Consider the following 25,995-nt stretch of genomic DNA (forward strand, 5'->3'; position numbering starts at 1 on the left):
ACTTGGCTCAACCCTGACTACCGTAGCCATCGGAGGAGCAAACCTATGAATAGAAGGTCTCTTAAGGCCTCTTATACCCTCCTACCTCTGTGTATATGTTTGTCAAATAAGTAATAAATAACAATTTTTAAAAATAAATATGAATTGGTCCCGGCGCAAGAGCGTACCGGTTAAGGTCCTCGCCTTGAACGCTCCAGGATCCCATATAGGCACCGGTTCTAATCCTGGCAGCCCCACTTCCCATCCAGCTCCCTGCTTGTGGTCTGGGAAAGCAGTCAAGGATGGCCCAAAGCTTTGGGACCCTGCATCCATGTGGGAGACCCGGAAGAGCTCCTGGCTTCAGATTGGCTCAGCTCCAGCCGTTGCAGCCACTTGGGGAATGAACCATCAGATGGAAGATCTTCCTCTCTGTCTCTCCTCTCTGTATATCCGCCTTTCCAATAAAAAATAAATAAATCTTTAAAAATAAATAAATAAATATGAATTTATTTATTAATATGAATAAATTTATTTATTTATTTTATAAATATGGATTTATTTATTTATTATTATATGAAAACCTTTTGAAATCCATGCATAGTTTTTCATAGCAAGCAGTTTTCCCGAACTTTATGAAGATGCCTTATATGTGGAATTTCCACTAGGATGTAGCTTTTTAATATAGAAGAGTTGAGGAAGTGCAGATCACTTCTGAGAATTATGCTACACAAGCTGCTGAACTATAAATCATACTACTCCTACAAACCCATTTAATTAGGGCCTCCCTCCTTACTGATTAACATACACTAAGAAACTACCAGGGTTGGATGTTACTGTCTCTGCCAAAACTCAGGTTGAAATTTGGTTGCCATTGTTGTAGTGTTGGAAGATAAAAGTAGAGACAGATTAATACCTTTGTCAGAAGAATACCTTCGTGAGAATGCATCAGCTATCACTGGAGAGGGTTATTATAAAGCTAGCCTATTCCACAAGTTTTGCTCCTTCTGCATGTACCTACCTGCCCTGCAAGTCCAAGGTATTTGCTAGAAACTGAACAGAAACCAGTCTAATTCTCTTGGGCCTCCCAAACTGTGAGTCAAAATCAGCCTCTGTCTTTATAAATGACCCAGTGTGAGGTATTGTTACAGCAAGAGAAAGGGAACTAAAACAGAAGCAATGCACAGTCTCCGACTTCACAGGGCATGCTGAAAACCAGCGCGGCAAACATTAATCTACCTAAAGAATAGGAGTTGCTGTTAAGCTGACCTAGATTCATCCTGCCATCCTGCAAGTGCTCCCTGTGCTACGCTAGGATTTGTTTTTGTTCTCTGGTGACGACTGTTAAAATTGCACACTTCCAGGGAAACAGCTTCCATCTATCCTCCCTCCGCGATGAAACCTGCCAAAGCTGTCACTCACTACATGAAATACAACAACAGTCCTCAGGTTCATTAATTTGTTCTTTATTCAACACTACAACCTCAAGAATCTTAATTAAACAACATGCTAAGTAATATGGACAGGCTGAGCTGGTTCTCCAGTTCCCCAAGCGTGGACTGTGTACCACTAAGAGAAGGGGACTCAAATCAAAACCTGGGAATCTGGTTCTGGTTTGCCATTGTTTTAGTTGCATAAGTGACCATGTCAGTTAAGTACAATTTCATTTGCTTACATAACTTACTCTCGGTAGTTCTTTCACTTCCAAGACCACAGCCAACCCCCGCCCCCCTCTTTCCTCTCACATCACTGTGTTCAACTGCTACCCGACTCCCTCTTTCCACAACGTTAATCTCACAATCATTCCTGGTATTCACAAGGTAAGCACACCTTCCTTGAGGTTGTACCTTATGCACTAACCCCTTGGGATCTCTCCCAATCTTGCCCATGTTCAGTACCTAACACAAGGATGTGCACACAGTGGTTATTTCAATAAATGTGTATGAGATATATGAGTAAAATAATAATGTATAATTCTACTTATCAGTTCTTTTCAGATTACTTTCCCTTCCACAACTCTAGCTCTACTCGCAACTTCTCTCCCAAACTCACTTTCTCAAGCTGTCTTCTAAATACTTTCTGCCAGTACCTTCTGAAACTGACTGAAGTTTAACATTATACAAAGCCAAACTCATTTTCCTATCCTACTAAACTTACCACATTAATTTATTTTCAATAGAATGTTCTAGTTCTTCACCTTCAAAAGCAAAGGATGTCTCCATTTCTGTTGTTCTTCCCTCAATGCTCATTCCCGGGTAAGCTACAAAATCCAGGAAATTCTATCTACATTCCTTCTTCACCACTCTAGTTCCAGTTTTCACAGGTTACAAATGAATTATTATATTCCCAACCAATTTCCCTGTTTCTAACTTAATCAATTTCTAACACTGCCAGATTCATATTCCTTAATCACCAATCTGATGATTCTTTACTGTTAAAAAAAATTGTCACAGTGTCCACAGACTTCTTGAACTCAACCTAAATCCAGCACTCCAAAATTTTCCCATCCTGGCCATCTCTTGCTATTCCATCTCTCACTGGCAGTCTAAGCTTTTTTATCTGTAAATCTTTACTCCTGTGCTTCTCCTCAATCTGGAATGTTGTCCCTTCTCTTCCCCATGATTTCTAGCCTTTGCTCAAGTAGAAAACCTTCAAGATACTCTCTTTGCCAGCTTCCTTCTTCCTACAACAACCTGAAACCTCTGCTCCTTACTAGTTCTCTGCTGTTGCCACAGTCACACTTCTCAGAACATCAAAGAGAACAGAGAAGATAGAGCCTAGCATCTTTGTTGTACTTTAAGAGTAAAATATCTTCTTCAAATGAGGGAGGGCATTGTGTTGTGCCTGGATTAAAGCACTGGCTGCCCACATTCCTTGTCAGAGAGCCTGGGATTAGCTCACCTGCAGCTCTGCTTCCCATCCGGCTTCCTGCAAATGTGCCTGGTAGGCAAGAGATTGCTGTCTTCCACAGGTGAGACCAAAACTGAGTTCCTGTCTCCTGGCCCAATCCTGACTGTTGTGGGCATGTGGAGAGTGAACTAGGAGGTGGAAAATCTCTGTCACTCTACCTTTCAAATAAAAAATAAAAATGAGTAAAATCTAACAGGAGAGATTAAATTTATAAATACAGAACTTCTCTTCACTGAAATGGTAGAGCACTTTGGAAACCACTACTGGATGTTATAAAATGAATTTAAGTTTGATCAGTTATTCAATTATGAGTACATTATATATTCATCTCTTTTTTTATTCTATCTTTTTTCTTGATCCTTCAGTTCATGAAAAGTTCAGGTCAAAATCTTGAAGGTGGTAACCTCACTTTAAAAAATCCGAAAACCTGAAAAATTATTCTATTAAAACCTAACTCTGTATGCATTCACCTTATGAAATAAGAATAAAGAGATGTAATAATAGATAAATTAATATGAAAATTGAGATAATTTTTGGTTTAAAAAAGTGAAGAAAAATTCTGCTACTACCTTAGTCTGAAATTCTTTCTAAGCATGATTCATGAATGGAATATAATAATTGAGGAATGACAATTCAGGGGGAAAATAAAGCTGAATGAGAGTTATTCAAAGACACATCAATTTGTTTTCATGCAAATGACCACAATAATGAAATAGCAATCCTGCAGACAGGACCTAGAAGCAACTGTTTTTAAATATTATGCTTGAAGCATTAGTCATCTAATTGTAGAAGAAACTGATTAATCTTTTCTTCTTCTTGAATAACATCAAATACTATATGTTAACACACTGACAAAATCTGTATTTTAAGATAAAAATTTTCTTTACTATTGCTATCAAATCATTATTTACCTGACAGTAAGTCACACTGATAGATATACCTGCCAAGAGTTATGGTGTAAAGAGTTTAATGCCACTAACTTAAAGGATTTCTTAAAAGAGCAATCCCTGAAAAAATTTTAAAATGTACCAAGAAGGGGGCAGATACAACAAAAAGTAGGAAAAACGAAAGATCTGCCATTCCTCTTCAAATCTCAACTAATTGCAATAATCCACTCACAATGCTGAAGAAATGCAAGCTGTGTCACCTAAGAAACTATAGAGCTGGATAGCTACAAGGGAAGCATCGATAAAATACTACGATTTCCCATAATTCAAAGCATTTAAAGCACCAAACACAGTCTAGGTTGGATGCATGCCTAAGGCAGAGAAAAGAGAAGTCTAAATGGATGGATGTGACTACGAAAGGAACACTTCAGAAATAAGCCATAAAAACAAGTTACGATATGCCCTCCTCCCTCTCCCAATACTGTCAGGAAGTTAGAGTTATTGAGTAGGCATCACTTATGACAGTGAGGAAAAGGGCTGGCCACCCCCACCTCTTCAAAAAACGCCTTCCCAAGGTCACAGATACATCAGTGTTACGAATGCATTTTTAAAATATTACAGCAATAAACTCTGGTTAGAGTGGTTCCACCTCTATATTCACAGGCGAGAACAAAATCCAAACTTCTCCTAAATTAAAAGATAATGTTAGCAAACACACTCCCTCTGCCTATACATAGAATCTTCCCTGTTTTCCACTTACGACCAAAAGGAAACCTTATTTCTGTTTGTTGGAGGAAGTTAACTCTATAAGCTGAATTTTGTCACAGTCTCATTTTGCACCAAACTATATAGCCATACAAACAGTGGAAGCAACTCCACAAAACAGACTGCCTTAGCCATTTCATTTTTTTTTTAAACACAGCAACAAGCCGTTTCTCATGTTTGATCCGATTACAGTGATCTATTTTTTGATCCTGTAGCCACTGACTCCACACACATCTTTATTACTGAACAAGGAAAACTGTTACCCTGAGGTCTAAATTTCCGTATGTTCACCATGCTTCTTCTGAGAATATATCTCCGTGTTAAGACAAGATTTTTATCTGGGCTGCGAGTCTAAATCTTTCCAATGATTGCCCAACAAAAAAACCATGCACAAACAAACACATTATAAGTCAATTTTTTGAGCTACAAAAAAATCAAACTCTTCATTATGTCAGAAGAAATAATTTCTACTAGAATTCTAAGAATTATAGCCCCCAAAAGAAGAAAATTACTGAATTAAATTCATAATCAGAACGGCCAGTGAAAATTCTACAGCCCACCCACCATGATTCATAACTAATGAAAAAAATGATAGGATATATGCACACTGGAAATTTATACTGTGTATCCAGGAAATGGAGATTGTGAATAAACAAGGCTTAGAAGTGGACACATTTTTGTACTGATTTTAAGATTGAATTAGTACCATAACATTCCTTGTTCATTCATATTTATAATGAAAGGATTATAAATTATTTAATGGTAAATGGAACCTAATTTCCAAACCATTCACTGCTTTAATAAGTGTTTATTAAGCATGGAGTATGCCTTGGACTTTATGCTAATAAGGGCACTAAGATGAATAACCTCTCTTATACAGGGCTAGAAGGAATATGTCCATGGATACTTGTCAACATATATTAAAGTGAAACGTCAAAAGTCATGAAAGGGTTAGACAAACTGCAGTGGAAGCTGAAAGGAAAACATTATATACAGACTAGGAAATTATTTATGACCCGTAAGACTTAGGGGAAAAAAAAAACAGTGGACCTGGACCTCTATGCATACACAGGATTTAAACATATCAGCATGAAAGGCAGAAGAATGTAGCATTTCTATCAGTGGAAGTATGGTGGACAAATACAAAAGCCACAACAAGTATATAGGTGAGACCTGGGCAATTCAGGGAAGAACGTATGACAAGACCAAACAAGAAAAGTCAGAAAAAACTCTCAGGAAAATACATGTAACAAGCCTGGGGAACAGAAGTTTCCTTAAAGTGCTGATGCATGCTTGAGTTGGTTCTGAAAAGATTATGTAGGAATTATGCAAGAAGAATGCTCCAGGCAGAGAAGCATGAGAGCAAGGTGCATCTGAGGCACTACAGCAGTCCTACAGCAAGAACACAGCACGGTGAGCTGGCAACAAGAGAGCAGGACGGGAAGACAGCAGCCAAGTGATGGAGATTACAGGACATACTCAGAGAGTAAACTTCACCCTCAAGGTACCCAGAACACATTTCAAGATGTTCAGCCACAAAATGACAATCTGATTTGCGTTTAGAAAGCTCCATCTAGAAGCAATATTATGGATATAATACACACACACACGCACAGAATCTCTCCTGTGTTCCACTTATGACCGAAAGGAAACCTTATTTCTGTTTGTTGGAGGAAGTTAACTCTATAAGCTGAATTTTGTCACAGTCTCATTTTGCACCAAACTATATAGCCACACAAACAATGGATGCTTCTTCACAAAACAGACTGCCTTACCCATTTCATTTTTTTTAAACACAGCAACAAGCCATTTCCCGTGTGAAAGGTATGGACCCATTAAGGAACTAATACACCAATTTAGGTCTACTTTTCTCACTTGTAAAATGAAAATGGGCAAAACTTGGTAGAAAGAGGACAGCAAGGGAAATGGCTCCCAGATGTCTGGAGCTCTTTGGTAGATACTGGTAGTCTTCCTCTAGAAACAAAAGATAGTGACAGCTGTGGCAAAGACATGGTATTATAGACATTTTAAATTCTTAGAAACTAGTTAGAGGTTTACAATTTTGAGTTTTGAGGATGAATCTGGCTCATATCCTGTTCCTGAGGCTTGAAACCTGTCCCTCAAGAACAAGGAACCTGGTATCTTCCCGGTGTTATCTGTGAAATGAATCAATGGGCAGCTATTTACAATCACTGAGATCAAGAATGAAGATATATAGTTCTCTATATCTACAGCTTCGATGCAAAATGTGTCTTGACTGTGTACTTCAAGTTCTACTACGATTAAAACAGACTGATGATATATACTTGTCTTTTATTGTTGAGGAGAAAGGCAAAACGTAAAACACTCACATGAAAGTTTAAAAAGCAGAATATCTGGGACCAGGAAGATGACTCACCTGGCTAATACTTTATGTACAAGCTCTGGCATCCCATATGGGCACTGGTTCAGGTTCCAGATGCTCCATTTCTCATCCAGCTCCCTGCTTGTGGCCTGGGAAAGACGGCCCAAAGCCTAGGAACCCTGCAGTTGCTTGGGAGACCTGGAGGAAACTCCTGGCTCCTGGTTTTGGATCCTTTGCTGCCATTTGGAGAGTTTACCAGCAGATGGAAGGTATTTCTCTGTCTCTCCTCCTCTCTATAAATCTCTTTCAATAAAAATAAATAAATCTTCAAAAAAAGGCAGAACATGACCTATTATTTTTCAATAGAAAAGATACATAGGAAAATGAATTGATTTCTCTAAGGTTAGTGGGATGTAACAGAAGGTAAACAGTAGTAAGTGAGATTTCTTTATACGATTTCGATTTTTAGGCACATTAAGATTTATATTCAAAAACTTAAAATATAAAAAATACTAAAGGTGAATATAAACATAAATGATCCAAATTATGTGTCTCTTTAATCAACAACACAAACAAATCCAGTTTGTGAACCTGTGACAACAGTATTCTATTTACTGTCAGTGAGGTCCATTTTATAGACTAAAAGAATGGCAGGTCTAGTATTATAGCACAGCGGGTTAGCCAATGCTTCCAATGCCAGCATTCCATATCCAAGCTGGACCAGCTCCAGTCTTAGATACTCTGCTTTCAATCCAGATCCCTGTATCTGGGAGGGTAGCAGGAGATGGCCCATTGTTTTGGCTCCTGCAACTAATATGGGACATCTAGAATTCCATGCTCCTGGTGTTGGCCGGGCCCACTCTGAGCTGTTGTGGCCATCTAAGGAGTGAATTAGCATGTGGAACATCTCTCTCTTGCTCTATTTCTCTCCGTCACTCTGCCTTCAAATACATTTTTTAAACATTTCATTAATATACACTATATATAGCAAGAGCTCCACTTAAGCGTACAGACCAATGAGGTTTTTCTGCTACCTGATCACCCACAGGACAACATCCAAATTAAGAACAAAGCATCACACCAAGAACTTTCACTATCCTCCAATGTATTTTAACATGTTAAATGAGAATATACGTCCACATAGTGGAGCGGTATTTGTACTACATACCAAATTACTTGACAGCACAGTTTTTAGCCCTCTATAACTATCAAAAATAAGAGAAAACATGATATTTTTGTTTTTGAATCTGGCTTATTTCACTTATTATAGTGATCTTCAGCTGCATTCACTTTGTTGCAAAATGTCATGTGCTTCCCAGTATCCCAGCGCGCGCGCGCGTGTGTGTGTGCACGTATGCGTTATCCACTGTGAACGTGTATGCGTCTATGCATGTTATCCCAGTGGGTGTTGGTGTGTCCACGCATGTGTACTACAATTCTGTCCACTGAGTCGAAAAGGGCTAGCAACAATGACATATCAATAGTAATGAGTCTGTTTCCTCATTAAAAAGAACTAAGCCTCCTTGGGGAAAATACTTGACTGGTTCTGACACAGGGAAAATATAAGGTAGATTTAGATTGCCTCTTGTGAGATGAAATAAGAAAGTGCTTAAAAATTAATGCGAATATCTCAAGTATATCAAAAGGATAAAGGAATCAATCTGAAGAATCACACCAAAGATGACAGTAATAAAATATATTACATTGAACTTTTATTTTTTCAAATCCATAAGCACATCTGATTTTTAAAATTAAGGAGAGGAAGGCAACGGCAAAATCTTATTTATGTTGAATGTGCTCAATATAAAAAAGAAATTTCAGAATGAGAGAAATTTCTGGTTTTCATTCAAGCAAGACTTATCAGTTCTGCGGCAATCATTAAGTAAAGTGGAACTACAGAACAAGATTCCAGCTTCAAAATATCCTACCAATTACTCAACAATTACAAAGAAACAAAAATGGACAAATCTGTAAATCAACCTAACGCAAGTAATCAATCTGATCTTGTTTATCTAAACAAGGGATAAAAGACTACGAGGGTAAACATCTTCACTTTTGCTGTGACGCTGAAAAAAGGTGGCATCATTAATTATGCAGTATTCTTGACAAAGATTTTTGCTTCATCTGAAGCAAACTACGGGGGAATGATCAATGTGTAGAACATTCTATAAAGCAGCAGGTCTGAACTCATCAAAATGTCAATGCCAGGAAAGATACCCTATCAAGAGCTCCTTAATGGAAACAACTCCAGTAACAATAAAAATAGAAAGCAGGATAACAACTCTGTACTAAAAGGCAGGAAGCAAGAGATGCCTGATGGATTCTGGATGAGGAGGACAAAGAAACATAAAATGTAACAATAAAAAAAGGATAAGTTTGAACACAGAGTAAATATCAGGTAACATTACTGAATTAATGTAATAATTTTAAGTCATAAAGTTACTAAGATTGTGTAGGAAAATATCCACGTTCTTCTTCAGAGCTACATGCTGAGAGTATTCAAGAACGAAGCATCATGATCCTTAAAACTCATGTTTTCCATGCCTCAGGGGGAAAAAAGACAATTGAAGATGTGTGTATGATTTCGAGAGAAAGAATCATTAAGCAAATGAGCACAAGTTAGCACTTGATGAATCTCAGTAGGGTAAATTAACACAGGTATTCACTGTCTATGTACCCTTCCTTCTACTTCCCTATGATTTTGAAATTTTTAAAAATACAAGTCATAAAAATAAATTAAAAAGTTCTGGAGAGGTTCCCAATAACGTGCTGAGTATCAAAATAGATTCCCATCTTTTAACTTATTTTTCAATGCTCATTTTCCTACCACATGTCTTACTGGTTAAATACAGAAATACCATTTCTCGACTAAGCACAGTTTATTAAATAGAGAAAGCTGAGTAAAATAATAAAATCCTGTCTCTCTTACAAGGCCCAGCTATTAAGAGATTATTATCATCATCAGTTTCTCCAAGGTTACCAGATGATTTCATTCACTTTCAGAAAACACTCAACTGTGGAGTGGATTGTATTCTCACTTAGCTCTTCAGCTTCACCTCACAGATGCTGGGGAGTTCACCCTGAATCAATCCTTTGTATGACTTTTGTTCAGTATTCTTGAACATGTGAGGGATTTACAAATATGATTATTACTCGTGGTAACCTGACACATAAACTCCAACATCAAGCAGCATCTGTTTCAAGAAAACTGACAAACGAATAGATAATTGGGTAACATTCCCTTCTTCAACATATCCATGTCTGACTTCATCCTATTTCAGTCATTCCATGAGGTAGGCTATCTTGCTGCTCTTTCATATTAATTCATCATTTATTTATCTGAAAAGCAGAGACACAAAATTCCATCCACTATTCTAGTTCCCAAATACTTGGAAGTGCTGGGGCTAGACCAGATCAAAACCAGGAACCAGGAGCTCAATCTTGGTCTCCCTCACAGGCGGCAGCAACCCAAGTATTTGAGACACAGCCTGCTTCTCAGCGTCCACAGCAAGTTGAACTGGAAGCAGAGTTGGGACTCAATGGGAGTCAGCAATAGGTGTGGGCTACCAAACTGTCCTCTTGACCACTGGGCCAAGCGTCTGCCCATTTTTTACTGTCCATTAACTAACAAGCACTCGCTTTCACTATTGTATTACTTAACTGGGTTATTCCACTTGCCAATCTGACCCACGAAAAACAGTGATCAGAGCAACCAACATTTCCATGATTCCTAACAAACTAAAGGAAGAGAAAGAGACCTCTGCACAAGGAAATGTGCTCACAAGATACGCACAAGAAAAAGCGAAAATTCAGTGTCGATTAAGCTAATCTCTACTTGAACCTTTTAAAAGATAAAACCATTTGAGCAGTAATTTAGCACTAAATTAACTTGTTTTTTCCTCCCTATCTTTGAAGTTTTCATTGTTTAAATAAAGGTTTCTGCAAGAGAAATGAGGCAATGCTCCTTTTCTATTCCAAAGAGAAAAATCAAACCGATGGCTTGTAATCTCTCTGAGGCCTGGCTTATCACACCCATCAGCAAGGGGCCACAATACACACCACATTTTGGCACAGAACGTACTTCCCACAAGACTGTCCCAAGACATTCCAAAATAATCAAAAAATTGTATATGCCACTTTGTTACACTGCATACTTTTTTCCAGGAATAAGAATTGAATTCTGAAAGGGTAGAGATCCTAGAAAGGGGGAAACAGGGAAACACTACCAGATATAGGGCTTAGAAAGACCCTTACGATTATAAACCTAGAATTTAGACTGAGAAACAAAGACTTCATTTTTTTGCTTCTTAAAGCAGCAAGAATACACCCTGTGTATTATCTACAATAATACAAACAAAATCACAGCCTAGCTAACTGGATGAGTTAGACAACACTACTCCCAAAGTCAAGCACGTTTCAAACACTGGCTATGAACGGTCTGGATTTCGGAGCCCTTCACTACCACGTCTGCCAGCACGTTTTTCTCAGGAACCCAAGAGCTGGACAGGAGCACCGGTCACTACTCAGAGGTGGCGGTCCTGGCTTCATCTTCGGAGGGGCCAAACTCACCTCTGCCAACTCCCTTTCTCTTTGACTTTTTGACTTTAACTCTTCTTATTTCTTAACGACTTCACCTTCTGTCTAAATGTCTGACTTCAGCAGTCTAGATTTTTTGACTCAGTTACCCCTTTTTGGTGCTGTAGTACCTTCTCATATTCCAATACAGACTACAACATAGATCTTTCCAGCATTCCAAAATTTTCAATTTCCATTAAAATCATCACCATAATGTCAACAGCAGCTTGGCTTAGCTTAGCGCACTGAAAACCACTCATGAATATACCTTTAAAGCAAAAAGCAAAGGAAAAAAAAAAACCTGTTTTGAGGTCTATTTTAGGTAAAGTGGGTGTTAGCTAAAATGAAAGCTACAAAAGGAAGGTGTTTATTCTCAAGGCAGGCAAGGAGAATCGGCCATCCTACACCTATAAACCAAGACAGTCAAGGGAAAAGCAGTGAAGAGGGTAATTTTGTGCAATGGCAACCAGTGGAAAGCTGATCAGCAGAACTACTTTCTTCCTCGGCCTCACTGGAGAATCATCAGTCTTCCAGTCCCATCAGGATTGGGCTGAAAAGTAATAAGAAATGAGGGCAATTAGAGAGGGAATGAGAGGGTAATAAAGGGAGGAACAAGAAGTAAAAATCTGAGGTTAGTTTTCTGAAAGGAAGGGTCACACGTCTATCCTGAAAAGTAGTAGAACTGCAGCAGGCCGACCTGAGTGCTTGCTGACAGCGGGGGGGCTGGCATGCAGGGTGTGGCTAGGAAGCCTCTCTGAGACTTACCCACTTTGGAGAGGACACTGAGGCTTTCAGAGAGAACATGGAAAAAGAATTAGCTCCATTTTACTTCAGTCCACGAGGGAAAGCTCAAAGAGGAGGGGAAGACTCCAGAGGTAGAGGCCTTGGAGACCAGGATGCCGATGGCGCAGACACAGAAAACGTGATAGCACAAATACGAAAGGGTCTACTTCCCACGGGTTAACCTCTGCGTTCATCCCAGTCAAGTGGAGATCAGGCACAGACAATGGGAGGTCTTGGGCTGCGAAACCCTTTGGCTTCAGGCAGATCCTCTCCCTCCTCACCCCGTCCAAGGAATACATAACTTCATTCCAATGTGACACTGCAGTCCAGTGTCGGACAGCTCAAGAGGAATGAGTGCCCACCTTCCCAAAAAAGGCTGCCAAGAGCAAGATACTTATTCTAGGCATTTTAAAAAGTCCGTGTCATTGGGACATCAACTTCAAACACTGAGTAGCATTTAAATATATATCACAGCATTTTCATTTCAAGCCTATTTAACATTTCTGAAATACCTAGATCAAAATGTTGGGTCAAATGACTATATTTCAGTAAAACATCACTAAAAGAAAAAATTTACCCATCCCACATCTTCCTTAAGATAATCAGCTCATTCAAGACACCTGTCACTCATAATGGGTTTTTCTCAGTGCTTGCGTTCCCTCAATGTTTAATGCCAAGCTTCTCTTTTGAGTAAAGGCTCCACATCATTCTGGATGTGAGTTTTATATATATACACACACTTAGATACATAAATTTCTACATCTCCATTTTTCCTAACTACAGTTCTAGGTCAATTGCACCAAAGCTTTTGAGAACCAGCGCTGGACCATCTTCAAAGAGGAACAGCCCGTTAACCACAACAGCAGCTGCGAGCTAGAGCCTGCAATTTAAACCTCTGAAAAAGAAACTGTGGCTTCTGAAATTTAAACAACGAGGTGCCACTTGTAATTACAAGCATTCCAGTGGGTTCTTTCCTCCATTGATGGTTTCCAAACAAAGGCTTTTTATTTGATTTTGTTGAGGCTCCCCAAAGTGCATTCCTTTTGTGTGAAATGTGTGCAGACTCAGGAGGGACGTAGGAGACGGGTTTTCACCTGTCCAGGGCCACTCGGAACCTTCAAAATCAACTCATATGTTAATACCTGTTTAGATGAAAACCAAAAAAAAAAAAAATATTTCAGGTTTATAGTCGATATTGCATGAAATATTTGAAAGAACCTCTTGAAAAAACTCATGAACCTTGGAAAATGGAGCCAACCTATTTTCAGAAAAATCAAAGGAACCCAGAAATTAACACTGAAGTATTCCAATGTTGTCGGTTGAAAATAAAGACTCATAGTTAAAATCAATGAGGCAAAGATCGAGAAATAAAGGAAGTAACTTTTTCTCTCCCAATCACACTTTATCCCCAGCACAACCAAACCCAATACTTACAGCTTGGTCGGATGGGATTCCCATGCCAAAGTCGTGATCACCTCAGATACCGAATACGACTGAAATTAGCACTTAGCCAGTTAGAAACAGGAAAAGACATTTTTCCTTTTAAGCAATATATGCACAAAATGCAAAGGCACTGATACCATAAAGATTAACAAATGAAGTTACTCACAGCCATCAAGCTAAAATAAAGCTTCCCTATGGAAGCCCTTACACAGAGGGTATTCATTATGGAAACAACTGGAAATCACCAGTGTGGCCAAGGGTGCATGCCACAGTGAGGGATTATCTACAATTACCGCATGCTTACACAACAATAAAATGCATCTTATCCGATCCAAACAAAACCATGCTCGAAATAAACTAAATCATAAGCCGTCTCCTGCTTGCAGGCAGTTGTGGCTCTCTGGCTTCTCTGATCTCTGCCAGCTGCCTTCACCCACTGCATCAACCCCTTATTTTACCTTCCTCAGTAAGCAAAGGTAGAGCACAAAATCTGTATATTCAGTCAAGACACGTGGAAAAATGGAATGAAAAGAAAATTTCGTGTTGGTGCAAAAAAATTTCAAGTCCATGCAGAACATGTATTTCCATGAACTTATTGAAGATCCTCTGTACGCATGGATTTCAATTTTTCTGTCACCAAAATAAACCCTTCATTCCATTTTCCACAAGGTTTGTGAAATTACACTCATGCGTATATTCTGAAAAAGAAAAGCTGTATCTTGGAGATTCATTCAAAATTAATCGTGGAAGAAATTACACAATGTCCATGATTTATTTAAAATAAAGCTGGGAAGAGGAGGATGCATAGAGGAAAAAGACTGACTAGACTTGGATAATGACTGAAACTAGCTGATTTGGATACAGCGCTAAACATGGCATTTTTACCATTTTCGTATATATTTGAAAATTGCTGGTAATTTGGTAATAAAATAACCAAAAAAATGTAAAAGAGAATTCATCTTACAAAAGTCAAACTTTTTTTTTTCCTAAAAATAAGTTATTCTCAGCTTTTCCTGTTAATGAGAACAGACGAGCATCTGCTAAAGCCAATCCAGCTACGCACTCACGCTTGACCCAAGGAGCCGTCCTTTTCCCTCAGTTATATGAAACCAGTCCTGCTGTAAATATTAACAGAAATGAAAATCTTCAAAATCAGATCCGCATTATGGAATACCTCACTTGTCACAGCCACAAAGCTGGAGTTCTGCTCTGCGATGACATTTTGGATGACACTGGTATGGTGGCTGCCAAATCAAGTCCACAGGTTTCAGAATAATTTGTCAACACCAAGACAATGTTACTGAGAACTGGGCCTTTCTACCTAGAGGCCACCCCTTTGATCCACGGTTTTATTACCTACAGCAACTATTAATCTTGCTGCCTTCAGAATATCAAGTATTTGTAGCCAAGAGAATGTCTACCCGCGCTCCCTCTCCAGCACTGGGCATCCCTGCCAGGAGGTGGAACAGAAGGTCCTCTGGCTGGACATCAAGAGACCTGTCCCCAAGATCTGCAGCTCACTTAGCCTCAAGTCAGCTGCGAGCAAGGTCCCTTTCCTTGGGCTTTTAGCCTCTTCATTTCCAGATAATGAGATATAACAAGATGATTTCTAGTATCATTCCCCTTTGTGAAATTCCATGATTACAAGAATCTCTACTAGTTTTAAAAAGGGTACTATTTTTAAAAAAGAGCTTTTGCGCTAAAAGATGACATTTTTCTATTAAATTCCTTTTAAAGTGAACATGAATCTTGAGTATGAGATTTTGTGTAATGTGCATATAAATGCATATATAAGCATGTGTACACACATTTTTCTATCAACACACACACATACACAGATACCATTATGTGCTTATATGGAGCTAATTGCTTCCAACTCAAAGCAGCAAATTTTCAATTCTGCAACAGATGTCGCTGTGTGATTTCTCCTTTCCGTGCTGGATTTTCAGTTAAAATTGCCCAACGCAATGGTCAGTATTATACTTCCCAACAAAGATACACGGCACTTCAATCCTCTGGATTTATTTCTCACAATCTTTCTCAAATGCTGGTAAATTTCCATTCAAATCATAACATGGATTAGATTGGTCCAATTTAAAGTTATTTTCCCACATAAAAACAGGCCTTTTGTTAAAACACACACACAAACATTTTTAAAATGTAAATTCTAAATGGCCAATTATTAGGCATTAAAATGTCACTTGCAGAAACCCAAGGAGCATGAGACAGTTTATATTCAGAGCAGTATTATCCATTTTAAAAGCCTAAAAAAAATCATTTAGCATTACAGGCCAAAGAAAAATAAAAATTCACTCAGGTATGACACTAGGATGTATCAGGTGTAACGAGAGTCACTAAAAACCCCAAGAAACACCATAATAATGAAGAAAATTTGGATTTTAGCATTCATCACATTTCTTTAAAAATAAGTAGGATGACTATAAGGCATCTTCTTACCAATTTGACACGGACTATCAACCACTTTTTGACACATGTCAAAGAAAAGTGACATCTCTTTCCCTTTGGCCAACATATCCTCAATGACCATCAACCTCAACAGGTAGCCACACTTCCTTCTGATGACACTCCAGCAGGGAGATTGGATTTCCAAATCCCCCTTTGAGACTCAAGAACCCATTACCTTCTGGGAACTTAGAGTGGTGAAAGATGAGCAGGCACTGATTCAAGTGACCAACTCCGATAAGCACATAAAGTCAGGAAGTGAGAGAGGAAGTGAAAGTGTCCTGCCCATCGGTGTCTTCCCCGACCCACTCTCCTTAACCAGGAGGGCCACTGGGGAAAACTGGATAAAGCATGTACAACATCCATATGAATAAAGCTCTTTGTTCCACAGGACTGCCTGCTCTTTTATTTCCCCCCTTTTCGTATTTGTTCATTTCAAAAGATTACTCTCAATGGGTCTCTTGTTCCTCCAAAACGTCCCGGGCAAATAATGCAAGCTTGTCTCGTCACACCAGTCACTAAATGAAGCCTTGTGCGTCTCCAGTGACACACTGTAAATATAAAGTGGCATTAATGAGGGATATTTTATCAAAGCTATCACAGACAAGTGCAAGTCCCTCCTGCCGCTATTCAATTTGATGCAGGGGAAGGCAGCAAGAGCAGGGCGGCACTTTTGTAAAGTCCCTACCGGGGGTCTAAGAGCCCTAACAGGCTACGGCAAGGGAAACTCAGCCCCAGGGCTTCCCTTCCCCAGGACAAGCCCCCTTCCCGGCAGCCCTCTCCTCTCATCCTCAAAGCAGGTAAGAGAATGCGCCCCTGCTTCGCGGGGGATGGAACACAACAGCATGCGTGCACCTTAAACATAACAAGCCCACAGGCACGACTAGCACTGCGCAGTAAACTTAGCCAATCCCATTTTGGCTGCAGTGGGGATGCTGGACTTGAGTTACAGAAGAAACCAGGACCTACTGCACAATGGCCCTTCTTCGTTTTCCCAGCAAGAAGATAAAAGAAACAAGCCGAATGAAGAGAGGAGGCTCACCAACAGGTTTCTCTAATCCTAGGAGTGGGCACTGGAGGCTTCTGAAAAAGCTCAAAGAGGATGGCTAAGAAGAAAAGCCACCCACTGGAAATTCTATTCCCTGCAAAATGGGACCTACGGCAGGTCCAAGATCCTCTTCTCAAATTCAACACGTACAAAACACGCACTCGGAGAGAAAAAAAAAAGGAACGTAAAGTAAGTCGCAGCCCCCTCACTACAAATCAAAGCCAATTACTTTCTAATTTGAACACAGTCTGATAACCGGCATACAAACAGGGATGTACACGAGAGCAAGAAGCTGCTTCCATGGTAACTGGCAACAGAATGTTCCTGTAGCTTTGACATGCACGCTAGAGTTCCAGACCGCTCCTTTCTAAATCGGCATATATATAGATCGCTAGCCAGGAAAGCAACTTCTCATCGCTACAGTTACAGAGTGCTGCTGCCACTCCCGGTGCTTTCCGGAGCAGGCTCAAGAGGTGAGGCGGGCTGGGTGCCTACCTCGTGGCTAAGCGGCAGCGCAGGGCTCCCACTTCTTGGTCGAAAGGCAATGCCCCGACCTGAGCTTCTCAACCCCTTTCCACACTTTTTTTTTTCTTGCAGCAATACAAGTCTATTGTTGCCTCTATTATGCGCCAGTTCCCGAGCCTTAACTCACGTGCTCACGTTTAACTGACACTGGCGCTTTTTACAATGCAGCAGCACGAGGGCGGGATCTCTTTGAGGAACGTTTTTATTGAACCCGTCCAGTCGCAGACATCACCCGAAATGAAGCTGTAACCACACCTGCATGGGCTGAACCCCATCATCTCCTAAGTCAAAAATTAAGAATTCACAGAGGGGAAAAAATAAAATACATCAACAGCATTTAGAAACAAGACACTGGCATGATAGGACAAAGTCCTCAACGCAGAAACTGAAGCCAAGCCTCCCACCCCTGCAGAGTCCCAATGCTCACCCCACCAAAAAAAAAAAAAAAAAACCAAAAAAAAACAACCTGTTTGGGGACAGGTAACCAGCCCCGCATCCCCACAACGCAAAACTAGCACCACCCAGACAGCTCATTTTCTACATCTTGCCTCCTGCGGTGTTTACATAACTGTGTGTCCTCTAGCGTGTAAACAAAAGGCACAGCTCAAGCGGAGAGGCGCCCCCGGAGCCCAACGGCGGCCCCGCGCGCAGCCCGCCTGGGGCTGGGGGCTCCGCGGCCGGGGGGCGCTGAGCTCTCGGCGTCCTCCGCCCCACTTGTTGCTCCCGGGTCCTGCAGCTCCGGAGCTGCAAGGAGGGGCTCTGCGCCTACTGCACCCCCTCCTGCACCGGTGGCTGACTCCCCCTCGGCCCGCAGCAGGCGGCCAAAAGGGGCGCGGGGCCCGGGGCGCTGCAGCCAAGCGCGGCGAGGTGGCGGGAAGGCAAGGCAGGGTGCATGCAGCCAGCGCGGACGGCCTTTCCGCTGGGGAAGAAGAGCTCCGGGCTGCCTTTTGTTAGCAAATGCAAACACTGCCCTCTTCTTTCCCGACCGCGCCAACGCGCCCAGCACACGGGGAAGCCACACACACGGAGCTCCTGCCGAAAGGCGCCGGGCGTGCGCGGCCGCCCCCGGGCACCTTCCCAAGGCGGCTCTCCCCGTGCGGGGCGCCCGGAGCCCGCGGGGTGCCCGCCCGGGGCCGCAGAGGCCGCGCGCGAACGCCCGCCTCCGCACCGCCCCGAAAGGGCCAGCGTCCCCACTCGCGGCCGAGGACGCCGCGGGGCGCACGGGCTGCGGACGCCCGGCGCCTGCCCGCAGAGGCGGCGACAGCGAGCGTCGGCTCCCGCCCCGCGGGGCCGGGCCCCGGGAACTTTCCCCGCCTGGAGCCGGGCCAGGGACACCCGCAGCCCAGCCGAGGGGGGCGGAGGGAAACACGGGAGGCGTGCAGCTCCGCCACGGGGCCGGAGGAGGAAGGCAAAGCGCGGGCGAGCGCGGACGCGGCAAGTCCGGGATGTCCTGGGAAGCCGGGGAGGAACCACGCCGGAGGCGGCCGGTCCACGGCGGGCAGGCTTCGGGGATGGAGACACGGGGGGCTGGCCGGAGTTGGAGGGTGGGGGGGACCCTGGGCAGCGCTGGGGGGACGCGAGGACCTGCAAGTTACGGGGACAACAGCGAGTTGAGGAGGGTTCGGGAGGTCTGCGGCTGCTTTCGGCCCAGCCCCTTCCCCCATACTCTGGAGCCCCCCGACCCCCATCCTCACTCCACTCCGCGCCCAGCCCGGAGAGGAAAGGTAAGGGTGCAGCCACCCCGGAGGGGTCCCCCTCAGAGCCCGCCGGGCAGGGCAGAGGGGACCACCGTCCCCTCAGCTCCTCCGAGCTCAGCCTCGACTTTCCTTCTCCACACTCCCTCCCTTTCGCATTTAGGAAGTGGGGGAAGGTTGTCATGGAAACGTTTCCCCCCCACCACCGTGACTACGGCTCCTGGGGGTGCCTGAAGAGATTCAGGGGCCCAATGGCCGGTGCCCACACCTACCTGTGGGGACCAGTGCCGCGGCGGAGAGGAGCAACAGCAGAAGCCGGAGCCGGAGCCCGGGAGGCGCCGCCGCCGTCGCCGCTGCCGCCGCACTCCGGGACCCGCTCGGCAGCACAGCACTCGCCATGTCGGGCACCTGCCTCAGACTGGCGGCGGTGGCTGCCTCCCGAGCCCGAGCGGGCCGCTAATGAGATGCTAATGACATGCGCCGGAGGCGGAGCCCGAGCAGACCAATCACAGTACAGGGAGCCCAACCCGGCTCCCGGCGGACTCGCCCCCTCCCGCACCCCGCCCCCTGGCGCCCGAGTTCGGCCGCGCGCCCGCGCCACCGGGGGCGGGGCAAGGGGCGGGGCGTATGCAAATATGTTTATGTTACATTTTGGATTCGCTTTTTTCTCTCTCCCCCGATCCAAGAAAGAAGTGTTCTCCGGGGCGGCCAGCGTGCCGCGGCTCGGGCTCCGAGGGGGCGGGCCTGGCTGGCCGGACACCTTGATCGGCGCTGTTGATAGCAATCGCAGCCTCGGACCAACGTCCGCAGCGCCTCCCTAGCTAGGAGAGGGCTCCTCCGCGGGCTCGCCGAGCGCAGCTGGCCCGGACCCCAGACGTTGCCAATTGCACCGCAAGAACAGATTTGGGGGGCGTGCGGGAGTGGAGAGTGCGAATGCAGGTCCCCGGATTGACAAAACAATCTGGGAGAAGTGCATGCGTGCTCCGCACGCCCGGCGGAGCGGGAGAGCCCGCTCACAGCCTAGCGGTGGACGTGGGCTTAGTAGCGAGCGCGGAGCCGTGGAGTTGGGTGTCGGTCGGGATTCCTGCAGCCGGTGTCTAGGCGGTAGGGTCTCCGGGAAGGTGATCCGGACCGCTGCACTGCGCCTCCCCCCAGCTCGCAGAGGGTCTCCTCCCTGGTACGGGTGTAATATGCCTGTGACACGAAGGAACACATACACAGTGTGAGCAAAATCCTCGTCGGCTCAAGCTTCGGGGCGGCGGGCAGCGTTGGGGACCGGGAGGACGTGCCCTGTGCCTCCTTCGGGGCTGCAGCCCACTGGCCCTGCTCGGAAGCCCAGGCTCCCCCGCAAGGCTGGGGACCAACAGGTGCCCCGGCTTTCCCGGGCGGCAGAGGCTGTCTGCTGAAGCGCCTGGCTTCCCCGTACTCGCTCTCCCAGCACCGAAATTACCTTGGCTTTCTTCTCCGCCAGGCAGCCGTCTCTCTCGTTTGCCTGCTTTTTAATTACTTATTTTCTTCCCCTCCAGAAGATCGGGTGCGCTCTGACCCTCTGTTACTCAAGCATCAAATTGAAGGACGAGCCATATTAAGTGCAAAGGTTTATAATAATTTAAGTATTCATAGGATGCAGAACAATAAGATGTAGGAAATACAATTTGCATAATAAATATCAATATCACAACAGCTAAAACAAACCATGACAAATTATCTGTGGCTAAATGACCAAGAGATTACTGAATGTAAATTGTGAAGCCTCAGCTCAGAGGTCTGGAACACCTGCACCAAATGACTTCTCTGGCCCTCTGTCCTCATCTCGCCAAAATAAATAAATAATAAATAAATAAATAAACAACACATATCAAAAAGGAAGTCAAGATCTGCCAACTCACCGAATGAGTTACACTTAAAACCAGCCTCCCATTATCCATTATGCATAAACTAATTTCGAGACTACCCTGTCTTCGCAGCCCTGAATAGTCTGCGCTGTAATTACAGGCCTGGAAGCCTGAACTGCAGGCAATCCTCCAGACGTGGGGGACTGCTTGCTCAGGCAGACTGCACGACCTGAGGCAGGAAGCCACCTCACACCACAGCCTAACACCCAGTTGGCGAAAGCCTGCCTGTTATCACCGACTGAGCCAAAGCTACCTGGCTCAGAGGTAGTGCAGAGTCCCACTCAATTCAGGATTCAAGAACAAGTGGGGTCCTATGCATGCTGAAAGTGGTACATGAAACTGTCGAGGCAGACCTGTCTTTCGGAACCCCCTTGCACGGGGCGATGGGACTGTTTCCCAGGATTATTATTATTATCGTTGTTGCTCTTGTGCTTATTGACTTCTTATGAGATATTTTATGTAAATAATCTCAGCTAATCCTTAAAACAAACCCTAAAGTGCAGGCTATTATTATCTCCCATTTCATATATTTTTAAACGTGATTAGAAACATTTGCAATTGCCCTAAGATCATTTCTAAGTTGCAGAGACTCTGCTATTAACCACTATGCTGTACTGTGCCTCAAGAAGTATCTAAGTGAATGAGTAAGTTTTGCATTACAATGCATGAATAATAAGTAAAGGATAGCTACATTTTTAACATAAGGTGAAAATATGCCAGCAATGCAGAGGCATTTTAAAAAAAATAACAGAATCACAGTATCCTCCTAAAGAAAAGCATTCTTCATGAGGCGGAATCTCTAAGAGAATCTAGCCAGGCCCCAGTCCTCCTACACTAGGAACACGTATGGGGACATTGGAAGATCTGGGGTGTTTTCATCTCCTTTCATTCTCTTGGCACCTCAAACGAACACCTACTCAGATTTCCAGTTGGCAAAGAACAACATGGGACATTTCTATAGGAAATGCTAATGCTGTATGACTTACCTCACTAGAAAAATGCAAATAGCTTCAGAAGTTTCCACAAAAATGCCACCTGCTCCGTGAGGCTAGGGAACTTGCACATCTAATTTCTCGGGTTAAAAACAGGTGGATACATCCTTAGCACGGGGAGGCCTGTCCACCTGGAAACATGCAGAGGTGAGACTTTAGGGTTGAGCTGTTGCTACTCCCTCCACTAGCCATGCTCCTCTCCCGCCCCCAGCTCTTTCACACTGAAGATCTCGCCAAGCAATTTAACATATGGAACATGTGACGAACGTATCAAATTCCCGCAGCCGCTAAGTACAAGTTATGACTACTCTGGCTTTCTCGTAGTAAAGCGCGTCATTTTCTGCTTCGTGGACGAGAACTCCTCGCCAACTACAAGTTCCAACATTTTTTTCCCCTTGCTGCATGGATTTAACCAATTTTGAAAACCAGATGGTGTTTTTGCCATTTATAACTGATAATCAATTGTTTTGTGAATTTAATTTTTCAAGGAAGAACTGAAATACTTATCAGAATTACAATCTGGGCACTACTTGTGTTAGAATAAAACTGCCAGAAGCATCAAGGGCCTGGTTCTTTTTTTTTTTTTTTTTCGGTTTCTGTTTTATTTATTCATTTATTTTGGTGAGAAATTTTGAAGAGATTGAGAGAGGCCTTACATTGTTTGCCTTCACCAAAAACAGTTACAAAATATAAACATATATATGAAAAATAACTGTTAAGGGAAGAATCATGCTTGGGGAAGTTTATCATAGATAATCAGTGAGAACCAATTAGAATTGGTTGCTTTTTAGAATGCTAATTTAAAAGTACCTATCTATAAAAAGCAACAAAGAGGCGCCGGAGTTGTGATGCAACTGGTTAAGCTGCCGCAGGTGACAAGGGCACCCCATAGCAGAACTGGCTTTGAATCCCAGCTTCTCCGCTGCCAGCCCAACTTCCTGTTAATGTGCCTAGGAAGATAACAAGTGATGGGGCAAGTATTTGGACCCTGTACCCACGTGGCAGAACTGGGTGGAGTTCCAGACTCCTGGCTTCAGCATGACCTGCTGCTAGCTGTTGCAGCCATTTGGGCAGTAAAACAGCAGATGGAAACGTGTTTCTCTCTCTTTTTCTCCCTCTGCCCACCCCCAGCCATTTCTGTTTTTCTGCTTTTCAAATTCATAGATTTTAAAAATTAAAAAAGCAACAAAGACGATTTTAAGACAAATAGCTAACATTGTTTTTAAGTACCTGTAGAAGGATGGTTTACTCTGTTATGAAATGAATATGTGAGTAGCCCCGAAATTCATATATTGAAGCTCCAATCCACAGTGGGATGGTATTGAAGAGTAAGCTATGTTTAGATAGGGTACTAAGAGTGGGGGGAATCAGGACCCTTATGAGAAGAGGGGACACTAGTGTCTCAGTATTCTGCTTACATGGGTGTGCACTGAAGTGAACACTTGGCCAAAAGACAAGACAGAGGATCCTCACAAGAAGACAATTATACTGGCATTGTGGTCTGGAGCTGATGGCCTCCAGAATGATTAGAAAATTAATTTCTGTCATTTAAGCTACCCATCTATGATGTGCTGTTACGGCAGCCTGAGGAGATAAACAATCTTGAAGCCTCGGTTTTAGTCATCAAGAGGTATATTATAAATGTCCTCTGGGGTGAGCATTTAATTCAGCAATTATGACCCTACTTGGCACAACTGCATCCCGTTTTTTAGTGCCTGGGTTCCAACCAGTCCCGGTTCCACTCCCAACTCCACTTTTCTGTTTACATACGCCCTGAAAAGCACAAGGCAGACCCAGCTTGAGTTCCTGGCTTTGGGCTTCAGTCTGGCCCACCCCTGGCTGTTGTTCTTATCCAGTAGATAACTATTACATTCTTAGAATAGACTAACAAAGTCATCTTTGGGGAGTATCAGTGTATAAATCACTATGAAATTTAAAGCCAGCTAAACCTAGATTCTGAAATAAGTGATTTGCCACTTGACCCAAAGCTTTATCCCTCAAGAGCCATAAGGCTAACTTTTGAATATCCAGAGTTGAAAACCAATTTGACACAAAGAAAAGTGATACTTCATTCAGTAAGTTGCAGGAAACTACACATAAACTGGTTAAGGAACAGTCCTAATACCCATGGAAGGCAAATTTTCATGGAGATCCAGTCATATTTTGTCCTATCAGGTATACAGGAATACATTCAGGAATATCTGGCCGATTCAGTATGTATTCACTAAAAGAAAAAATTTGTAGGAGATTTTTTTAATGGAACAGTAACTGTTAAATTCTGGGACTACAAAGGTGAATGAGAGTGCCTGGAATTGTGGTACTGTGAGTTAAGCCACCACCTGTAATGCTTACATTCTATATGGTCACTGGTTTATGCCCCAGCTGCTGTACTTCCAATCAGCTACTGTTCCTGGGAAAGCAGTAGAAGTTGACCTAGGTGCTTAGATTCTTGACACTCACATGGCAGAACACATAAGAAGTTTCTGGTTTCTGCCTGACCCAATCCAGACTGTTGCAACATTTTGGGAAGTGAACCAGCAGATGGAAGATCTCTCTGTCTTTCCTTCTTTCTCCATAATTCTGCCTCTCCAATAAAAAGAAATAAATCCTTAAGAATGTGAGTGAGAAACCATTGAATACAGTAGTGAAGACAGATGTCAATTACTATCATGTTTGTCATATTCAATAAATGTCTTTATAATGTACACACAGACTTAAGTGAACACAAAAGGTAGACACCTAACTATACTTGGGGTAAATATGAACATTTATCACACAGGAGAATGTTCCTGAGCTGAGACTTGCAACTTGAATAACACCCGAGAGAGACAGGGATACCACCACGGCAAGGGAAAGGTATGGCTAGAGGAGGAAGTCCTCTACATGGCCCTGAAGTTTGGAAGAGCATAGAATGTTTCTGGGAAATTACAGATAAAATGTCTAGAATATGAATTGCCAGGGGACAGGGGCAAGAGATAAAGCTGAACAAAAATGTATTGCCAGAGAACGTCTCAACTGACATGTTTAGAGGTTTTGATAGTTCATTTGTATGGGTAATGGGAACTCATTGAACTAGCAGAATTGCATAGTCAGATTTCCAGTCAAGTAGGTTAGGAAAGTCTTAAAAAATGAATCCTAGATTTGTAGCTTCAGCATTGCAGTAGTTATTGGTACCACTAGCCCAAGACAAGTTATGTGGGTATTGGAAGATGTTGATTTGATTATTTATTGTTTGGGGAATGAGCAATGGGAAGAAAATTATAATTTCATTTTTGGGACAAGCTGGCTTTGAAACCTTACGCAATATTCAGCCAGGCAGTAAATTACCTGAAATGGTTATCCAGCACTTGGGAATGCAGCAGAACCCAGAATCGAGAACATATATGGTAGTTGAAAATGTGGACTCATGGATCCAGTGTGTAATCTAGCAGCTAAAGTCCTCGCCTTGCATGTACCAGGAACCCATGTGGCTGCAGGTTCTAATCTCAGTGGCCCAGCTTTCCTTCCAGCTCCTTACTTGAGGCCTGGGAAAGCAGTCGAGGGCGGCCCAAAGCCTTGGGACCCTGCACCCACATGAGAGACCTGGAAGAGATCCCTGGCTCCTGGATTGGCACAGCTCCATCTGTTGCAGTCATTTCGGAAGTGAATCATTGAATGGAAGATCTTCCTCTCTGTCTCTCCTCCTCTCTGTCTCT

The 25,995-nt window shown here is 43.1% G+C and overlaps 1 protein-coding gene across 7 annotated transcripts in view; it reads right to left on the minus strand.

The window, feature by feature from the left end:
• Positions 1-20,012, minus strand: part of CADM1 (cell adhesion molecule 1) — a 342,534-nt gene extending 322,522 nt beyond the window's left edge. For 2 of the 7 annotated variants that reach the window (XM_040976978.1, XM_040976979.1), the window contains exon 1: positions 19,686-19,827. In XM_040976978.1, coding sequence (XP_040832912.1) covers positions 19,686-19,812 — 127 coding nt within the window. In that variant the 5' untranslated portion in view covers positions 19,813-19,827. Of the gene's footprint in view, positions 1-19,685 lie in introns of all 7 variants that reach the window. The other 5 variants (XM_040976976.1, XM_040976975.1, XM_040976982.1 and 2 more) reach the window with 4 other exon arrangements.
• Between the last annotated feature and the right edge of the window lie 5,983 nt (positions 20,013-25,995).

Source organism: Ochotona curzoniae, unplaced genomic scaffold (assembly GCF_017591425.1).
Source record: "Ochotona curzoniae isolate NIBS_2020 unplaced genomic scaffold, NIBS_Ocur_1.0 contig_2723, whole genome shotgun sequence".
Taxonomy (NCBI): Eukaryota; Metazoa; Chordata; class Mammalia; order Lagomorpha; family Ochotonidae; genus Ochotona; species Ochotona curzoniae.